This window comes from Desmodus rotundus, chromosome 3, assembly GCF_022682495.2.
Source record: "Desmodus rotundus isolate HL8 chromosome 3, HLdesRot8A.1, whole genome shotgun sequence".
Lineage (NCBI taxonomy): Eukaryota > Metazoa > Chordata > Mammalia > Chiroptera > Phyllostomidae > Desmodus > Desmodus rotundus.
This window is the reverse complement of record NC_071389.1, coordinates 53,579,405-53,589,091: the sequence shown is the minus strand read 5'-3', so window position 1 is coordinate 53,589,091 and position 9,687 is coordinate 53,579,405. Positions and strand designations below refer to the sequence as shown.

At 40.3% G+C, this 9,687-nt stretch overlaps 1 protein-coding gene across 1 annotated transcript in view; it reads left to right on the top strand.

Moving 5' to 3' along the window:
- Nucleotides 1-864: 864 nt before the first annotated feature.
- Nucleotides 865-9,687, top strand: part of SLC44A5 (solute carrier family 44 member 5) — a 123,815-nt gene continuing 114,992 nt past the window's right edge. The window contains exons 1-2 of the mRNA XM_024565344.3: nucleotides 865-952; nucleotides 1,213-1,258. Coding sequence (XP_024421112.2) covers nucleotides 865-952; nucleotides 1,213-1,258 — 134 coding nt within the window. The remainder of the gene's footprint in view (nucleotides 953-1,212; nucleotides 1,259-9,687) is intronic.

Sequence of the window (9,687 nt, the reverse complement as noted above, 5' to 3'; positions counted from 1 at the left end):
GTATACTCATTGTTCATGTATTATAACACAAGGCCTGGTAGGTAAATATTCTCAAACAATATTTGCTGACTGAATCAATATGTGGATCTTGCCCACCAGTTGCCAGGTCTCTAAGACAGGGACTGTGCCTGATCTGCCTTCTGTAACCCTCAGAGCTTCTTTGTGAAGACTTGATGACTGGCTGGCTGTTAGATTTACGTTGCAAGTCTGTCCTTTCCTCCCCGGTGTTTTCCCATCAACCTGATTTCATTAAAGAGCCTCTGAGTCCTTGGCCTATTGTCCCCATAGGGTACAGGCAAAGTTAGGTTACTGACATTGGGGGAGGGCATGGGGGGTCCTTTTTTCCAGTCCCTTTCGAATTTCCATCCTTAATTCAGTGCCAGGCCTTCACATAGGGACAAAGTCTTAGAGAAAGGGGTAACAGTGCTTAGGGTGGGGGCGAAGAGTCATGAATTGGGGGTTGCAAAATGCAGACCTTTGGCCAGAAATTATCTGATAGAAGTTATTTCTGGGTTTGCCCATGCTGTATATGTGCGGTGGGGGTTGGGGGAATTCCCTGAGTACCTCGTGCTGTTTAAAGACGAGGGTGATGTACAGCAATTGTGATGCAACAATCAATGACTAAGGCATATTCCCAATGGCATGAAGTCTGGTAGTAGATCTTAAAAAAGCAATAAAAATGACATTTATGTATTATAATAATGATTTGTATGTGCCATGCAGTCAACATGACAAAGAACAACAGTGATGAATATTCCAGCTTCTTGAAGCAAAGCCTAATCTCCCGAGAAGACAGGGAGAACTGGGATAAGCAGGCATCTCTGTTATACTGTGCACCTCACAAGTACTCAGCAACCCTTGGCGATGACAGATGGTAAAACGACTTTGCAGTCTGGAAGGGCTTCAAATTTCACTGCTCAGTATGCACTCTATAATATTGCTACTCAGAACAGTGAGAGGATATGAGTACAGGGAGCACAGAATACGGTCCTCCGCCACTCTGTTTAGTCTTGCTTCTAGCTGGAAGGAGGGAGACAGATTGACAGCTATAGCCAAGGCATAACCATAGTCTCAGTGGACCGAGGAATGAATTCAACACTGCACTGAGCAGTGGACTAGCCAAGGAGTAGATTTTCCTTTACTAATATTTTCTGTATTTATTTGCCATTTCATTGGTTTATATGCTTAAGAATCTCTTTGTTTTAAATGCAGGTGATTCAACATTTGATCCAGATTTCAAGGGACCTATTGCCAACAGGTAAGCAATTTTTTTCCTGGAAATATGTTCTTTTAACAAACAAAGAAAAGCTTGTTTTTTAGTACTGTTTGCCAGTGAATGGAGAATTATGTCTACTGTGAGGAGGAAATTTTAGCCTAAATGTCACCTTATTTATTCAGGGAAAGTACAGAGAATAAATCTTTCCATGAGTCATGCGTATCCTCTCCTGTTCAGCAAACAAGCTGCTTTAAGTTATGAGAGCAAAGAGTTCATATTTTCAAAAAAGAGAAGCCAAAAAATGCTTTATAAGATTTAACCACTTTGTGGAGAAGTAAACACATTTGAGTAGTAGTTTTATGTACCTGTTTACTCTGTGATTCACCAAATGCAGAGTTGCTACGCCAACTTCTTGCACGCCAGGTATTTGTGCTACTTGGTTTCCAAAAGCAAAGCTCTTTCTTAGACACAACCATTCACCAAGGCATCATGCATGCTTTAGGGTCATTTAAAATCCCTTAGGGAAATACGTACTTAACTGATGATTCTCCCTCAAGGTTGCACGGCATTTAAAAATTATATAATAACTCAAGGGCCTCTTTTATTTTTATTTATCCTCTATTCCCAGGCTTCTTGCTAATCAAAATGGGGGTTGTAGGATAGAATAGCTAAAAATGAAGAGAAAATTACGCTGTTGGTAGCTGGGTTTTGCTTGGCTCTGACATTGATTTCTGGCAGCTACATGTCATAATAAACTGAGATGTGAAATAATGATCAGCATGCTTATTTGCATTTGCCAACCATCAGCATGTGCAGTAGCATGTACTGTTATGTCCCTATGCCATCCCAGCTTTAAACAAATGTGTATTCAGTGTATTCTAATTCTGTAAAAACCCAGGTCATTTGATTTGGGTTATTCATTTAAAGCTGTTCCTATGCCTTCTTTCCAATAAGTCTGAAATCTCTCTCATTCTCTCCATGGTAACACCATGTATACATTTTGTTGTCCAGTATACAAATAGCCTCATTAAATGTGAAAGTTACTTCTACTGTGCTTGCATTCATTGTACAATAACTAATGGGTGATAATGGAATATAGCTTATTGGCCACAAGGGATCTCTAGATGGAATCCAGATTCTTCAACAGCAGTAATGACAACAATATAAATAATAGGATTAGCAGGAGGAGAAAGAAGAAGAAGAAGAAATGAGCTGCCACATTTGGACCAGTGAAATACAGGTCACATATGTGCCTTTTCTAAACAAAGAGAAGGAAACAGAGTTAGGCCTGGCTGGCTTCACGTATGGGCCAGGAGGTGAGCGTTCTCTGTCTTCAGATATTTAGAACTTAATGATGGAACGAGGTAGCCCAGGTAAAGTCTAGACAATTGTGATCATCACTGTGAGGAGAGTAATTTACTTTTATCTGGGGCCTTTTGTGATGCTAGGCACCACAAAGGCCTTCCGAGGTGAAACGGTCAATCTGTGGCCATTCCTCCCACACTCCTCACTGCAAGAGCAGGGGAAAGTACTGTAAAACCACAGGGCTTAACTACAGAAGATGCTCACTTTTCAGGCTACAGGGTTCTATACTGTCCTTCCCGGGAGAAAATTGGGGTGTTTAAGGAGCAAGTGAGAAACTCCAGATTTTTCCTATAACCTCCATCAGTAAGGCCAGCCTTAGTAACACCTTTTGCTTACATAATATCAGTTTCCTTCTAAGAGATCCAAATCTTATCAGATGTTCAGGCAGACCCTCCCTGCACTCTCCGCTTGCCACCCACCATGTTTTCCACACCTCTCTAAGCGTACAAGGACATCATTTTGTGCGTGATGATCACCCGACTGTAGTCGTTTCCAAGAGAGGTGAAGGGATGATGGTTATGCCACGGGACAGGTGAACTCAGTTTCTCATTTGTTCTCTTATACTAAAAACTGGGCCTATGGAACTATTGCCCCATAATGCTGACCAAAAAAGGGGGGGATTGTGATAGTTTAAGTATTTTTCCAGCCCTTTTTGGAAAAGTAGTTATCCAGTGCTCATGCTTTGTTTCCTATATTTAACAGAATTTTTTAAAGCATTGGTCAATATTGGGTTGAGGTAGTATGTTTTTAATTGTTTAAGGGACTATTTAGCACTATTATGAGCAGTCTTTCATTAGAGTGCAAAATAAATGCACATAGAAAACTAAGAAATAAATCTCTATAAGATGCTACATGAGAAATTCCTCTTGTTACTTGATCCTCAGAAAAATTTTCACGTATTAGTATACTTTTTTTCTGTCAGATAAGTATACTTTCTCCTGTGCAATCCACTATATTTCTCCTTTTATATTGACTTGTAGGAAGCCCATGGATAAATTTAATTTCAATGCCAGCAACTGCATTAGCCTTTGAGTCAAGAATTTCTTTTCAGGACTTTGGGTTTCTATTTCTATTTTAATAACTCTGTTGCATCCAGGTGTTTTAAGTCATTTCATTTAAGATATTTTCTAGAAAGAGGCAGCATGTAGGTAGACAGGTGAATAGAAATGAAAGCCTTGCTTATTTCATAATTGCCTTTTTCCCTTTCCTTATACAAAATCGATGGAAGACATATAACTCACACTAACACATTGGTATGTTTCACAGTGATGGAAATAACTATTGTTACAGAAGATGGGAAATCTGTCTAGAGTGTAACCAGGTGCATTTATTTTTACCTGGAGCTTTCGGGGGAGGTGGGAAGTCACGGACATGAAGAGGTTCAAGGAGAAAATGAAGAGGCATGTATTAGGAGTGTTGTAGAGGGCATTCAGTCGCATAAAGGAGCTAGACTAAATGACCTCTGTGTGCTTTTGAACCTTGAAATTCCATGACTTTGAGATTCAACTTTTAATACCAAAGCACAGGAGGGAGAGTTCAGCTTCTGACCTAGTGACACGCATAGAGCACTGTGCTGATGCCCACCACATGCTCTTGTGAGTCCTCAAGTGTCCCTGTCACGGGGACATCTCAGATTATTGAGGACACAATGCTGTCTCCTAAGTTTATGCTGTTCTCCTATTTGCTTCCTGCTGAAGTAATTAATATGCTTCTTGTCATTGTAGAGAAGACTTAAATATCTAAAGATGAGGCCTGTTATTGTGGGAAAATATGAGGAAAAGGTTATAGGAAAAAGCATGCAAAGTTCAAGAAAAAATGCAGATCCTATGATGTAAAAATGTCTGGGAGGGGCTACAAATCATTTTGACTTATAAAATGATTTGACATAAGAAACCTATATTTATAGGCCTTCTTTTGAAAACTTTTAAGTAGTCTCAAAGTATGGAGGGAATTGAGAAAAATAAAAAAAATAATTGCCTCAATGGCTAATTCTTTGCAATGCAAATGTGAACTGAAAATATATGCTCTAAACCTGGCAATTACTCACCTCATTCTGAATGGAATAAATGGCCAAACTAATGTAATCAATTATTTAGCAGCATGACTCCTTTTCACAGGGAGATGTAGAAAAACACACATCTTTAAAATTTGTAGCCTGTCCCTATATTCCTCAATATGTGAACTTGCTCTTCTTCTATGTTGTTGCACTTTAAAAAGTCATCACCTTTAAACTATTTGTAATAGTGATGAAAATAATGATACAAGGTTTAAAAATAATATTTTAAACTTTAAGCCCTTTAAATCAAAGGATTTAAAGAAAAATATTCATTAACTGAGTGTTTCTTGTGTGCCCGGCACTGTGCTAGGTGCTAGGAGTACAAAGATGAACTAAGCAACGTTCCTGCCCAATGGAACTTGCAGTCCAATAGGAAAAGGGGATAATAAAGGGATTAATGTGGTAAGTGCAATAATAGAATTATTGATAGGAGCTCTTGTAACAAAGAAGAATGTGTTTAGCATTGCTATGAGTGGGGAAAGAGGAATATGAAAAAACTTCAGACCAGACAGAGGTGACCCTCGAGCTGGTTTTTAAAGACGTTCCAAGAATCGTCAGCAGTGTGCATCAGAGTACAGAGGCCTGAGAACAATCGTCCTGGCAGTGGTTTGGTGTAAGCCAAACACCCAGTGTGCGCCTGCGAGAGCAGTAGGAGGCATGTGGATAAGTCTCAGGTCGGGGGAAGTGGTGCGGGAGAGGTGAGAACAGGCACAACAACCAGGGCCTTATACAACACAGCAACGTGTTTGGTATTTTATTCTGTAGACTCTGAGGAGACATTACAGAATTTTAAGTAAGAAACTGACAGAATCAGTTTCGCATTTTAGAAACTTTTGCTTAGCAAGCACTGAGAGAACACTATGTACAAGATCTTATGGCAAGAACCAAGGACACATGCCCCCTAGACAGGATCCCAAGCTTAAAAATTTGCCCTTGTCCTGATGTGTATGCATGTGTGGGAGGAGGGAGGGAGGGCAGTGTTGCAGTGAAACCAAAGACTGCGATGTAGTGAGGTAAACACTATGTAGGGATGCAGGCTGCAATGGCAACCCTGGGAGGAGCGTAAACTATGTGGCAAGGAGATGGTTCTGCTTGCCTGATATGATAATGCTTTGAAGAACCTGTAAGAGTTTTGCTTCATGTAGGAAGGAGCAAAGAGTAACCCAGAGAGAGGTGACGTTGGGAGGAAGAGGTTCTGCTTGACTCATGTAGAGTACCACCAGTGCCTGTAAGGGTGATGTTGGGGGGTAAAGTTCCTTAGCAAGAACCCAGTTAGTGAGCATTGTATCCCACAATGCTAGCATTGTATCCCAAGGTAAGGACTTTGAATTTATTCTAAAGGGCTTCAAATGAATGCTGAGCCCTTTTTTCGACTTTCAATTGGGGGGGGTTAGTAACCATATTTTACCATGTATAATGTGCACTCACATTTTTGGCCCAAACTTTCAGGGAAAAAATCTTTCATTTTAATTTTTTAATTCAATTTTTTTACTTATTTATATTTAGATACTTATTTTTATATTATAAAGGAATTTTAGGATTTATTTTTAACATATTGTGTTAAAGAAATTTTATGTAGCAAATAATTACAAAACGCAAGAACAGATACAAAGTATTTCAGGTACTACCCATGTATAATGTACATCCTTACTTTTCCCTCAAAAATTTGGGCAAAAGAATGCTCATTATACACGGCAAAATATGGGTGCATTTGCTCCAGTTGTGCCCCTATTTCTCCTTTTTCTTTTCACCTTCTCTGCAGCAAAGATTTAGTCGCCACCACTCTCCTCAAACTGATGTTGAGAAAGTCACCAACGGCTCTCCTCTGGTCCAGTTCAGTGGGTGACATTTTTTGCTTTAATCTTGCAGTAGCAACTGAAAAAAGTGACCACCCTCTTCTTTTTTAAATGCTTTTGTTCTCTGGGCTCCCTTGACATCCTACTCACCTGGAGCTCCTCCCACCTCATTCCTTCTCTTTTTCAATCTCCTTTTCTGGCCACTCAACCGCTGCAGGATCTTCAAATGTTGGAGTGCTACAGGACTTGGCTCTTGGCCTTCCACTCTTCTCTTTCTCTAGTCTCCTTTTAGACTAGGCCAGTGACTTTTAACACTATTTATATGTCAGTGACTCTCAAGCTTACATTGCTACCAGTGACCTTTCCATTGACCTCTGTATTTCTGTATTCAACTACCTATTTGATGTCACTATTTGAATTCATAATACTTATTCAAACTTAATTTGGCCAAACAGAAGTCTTGATTTCTACTCCCACCCAGAGCTCTAAAACTTCCCCCACAGTCTTTTCTATCAGAAAAGTAAATGGGACCAATATCCACTCTATTTTATTCAGGTTACAGATCCTTACTTTCTGCTTTTCTCTCATCTCCCACATACATTCCAGCAGATCCAGCAGCAATGAGCATCTTCTCGGCAGCTGTGAAATGTACCCCCAAGCCAACCGCTTCTCCTTTCCTGCTGCCACCCTCCTCCATGGAACCATATGTCCTAGCTGTAGTTTTGCACTGGACTCCAGAACAATCTTTCTTCTTTTACTCCTGGTTTTCTTGAATCCACTTTTCACACAACACCCTAAGTGAGCTTTCAGATCATAAATTAAATCTTGAACTATTCTACTTACATATTTTCAATAACTTCCCATTGCACTCAGATTAAAACTCAAACTCAAACCAGGTCCTACAGAAACGCCCTCTGTGTAAGTCACTGACCACATCCCCTACTATCTCTCTCTCTTGCGCTGCTGTCGTAGCCATACTTGCCTTCTCTCCATTTCTTGGACTTTCTGAACTTGGGTCCATCTTGGCGACTGTTTTTCTCTGTCTGAAATGCTCTTCCCCAGTCCTTTGCGTGGCTGGTTCCCTCTTATCTTCCAGCTCTTGACTGTCGTTGCCCAAAACCCTTTTATGACAGCCCGGATGCCCGGTCACTCTCTATCACATTGTTTAATTTTATTCACTTTGAAGTATTACCGATATTGAAAACTGAGTGATTTATTTCTCTGCTTACTTAATTACATAATGTCCTATGAGAAATGAGATCTTTGTCTGTTTTGTTCATCAGTGTATCCCCTGGGTCTAGAAATGTTCCTGACATGTAATATGCCTTTTTTGAATGACTAAATGAACTATCATCCCAGCTTCAAAACAGGAATACACTGGAAACTACAGGAGCCAGTTGGAAGGGAGGAAGGATGCCATGTAGGAAACTATTTCACTAATCCATCAGAAAAATGATTAAAGCCTGGACTAAGGCAGTGGCCCTGGGAGAGAAGAAATTGAGGAGGTAATAAGACAAAAATTTACAAGGCTTTAGGACTGATTGTATGTTGGGGGCAGAAGGGAAAATTCGGCATAACTGTGTCTAATAATTACATGGATTATGGTTACATTCACCAAGGTAGGCGCACATGGGGAATGTCAGGAATGGTTAAGAAGGGCAGAGAATATCACCAGTTTAGATTTTAAATCTCTTGGGATGCTTATGGCATATCTAAGTAGGAATATTTAATAGAAAGGCAGAAATACACTTCTGAAGCTCTTTGAAATTTTGATATATTTCTTTTGACCAAAAAAGTATCCAAATGAAGGGAAACCTGAAGCAATATTGAAGTCTAATTTTAAAATATGTAAGTGTTCTTTTCTGAGAAATGCTCTCTGATCATCTCTGGAGTAAACTGTAGGTACCTTCTTTTGTGCCCCCAGAGCGCTCTCCGCACTTATAATAGTGTGTGGTAATTCACTGTTTGCTCGGCTGGCTCCTTAATTAAACCATGAGCCCTGCTACACAGAGCAGCGCATACTAGACCCATGAGTAGCAGTCCTGATCATATCACAGCCCCATTCATATTTCACCAATGAGTTCCCACTGCCTGAAAATGAACTCCAAATGCCTTAATATGATAAAATCCCTACACAAATTGTCTTAACAACATCTGCCTCAATGGCTCTTTCTCTCTGGGGTTGCTAAACCTTGAATGAACTCTGTTCAGCCAAACTAGCCATGCACATTTTTGTAGGGTCTGAAAATTGATTTTGTCAGTGCCCTAGAATTACTCCAACTCAAGGGTGACGACTGGCACTAACAAAGCTCACAAGAGGATGATGTATAAAACTGGAATGCCAATGCGATCATTTACATTGAGAAATTTAATTGTTGAGAAGGCCTAGTGTTCTTGTTGGCCCGACAAGCACATTGCTCCCTTTGGGCAAACTATACAAGAAATCTAATTATCAAAATGTTGCTGGATGAGTGTATAGTGAGAAGGAGATTACCTGAGTGGCATGTCTAATGGCATCAGGTTTTGCTAGCCTGTTCTATCTATTAACAGAGCAGGATCCTCACAGTAATTTGACTTGAGGCCCAATCTAGAGAAAGCTTGGATGGCAGAGAGCGTGGAGGCTTGATCATCATTTGCACTTCTCTTTACATTTAATTAATTCAAGAAGTTTAAAGTCAAGGCTTACTGGACTAGAAAGCTCCTAGTCTCTGCGAGGTGGCTATATACATCTCTGCGTTAATTATGTGTTGATGTCACAGTGGAACCCTCAGAAAGCAGTAACACTTTCCGTTCTCTAAGTTCTGGGGAAGCACCTTACCGTCACACGAAATGGTAGTCTTCCTTGCTCCAGGCTCCTGCTCAGCATCTACATCTCCCCTACTCTAGCCTCAGAGTGCCTTCCCTCCCTCAATTCCTGCAGCTTTTGCTGTGGATGGTATACAGTACATGCTACTTGCGATTTCCTTCTGGCTTTTGGTACTCGTGTACTGTCTTGTCATCTGCTTTGTAATCCCCTTGGAGGACAGAGATCAGCATTCGGTGTATGTGTGCGTACTTAACGGTGAAGGCGGGCTTCTTTCCCCTATCAGTGCACCACTAGTTAGGGCACGTACTCCTGGGATGGCGTTCTGTTTGTAGAGAATGGGTTTTGTTCCCTGTGGATGTGCTTTAAAATGTCAAGATACTTTTTATTTGCCTCTTCTTTCAGGCGAGTTTTTCTATTAAAAAATTAAATAAACAAATGCATGCCATTT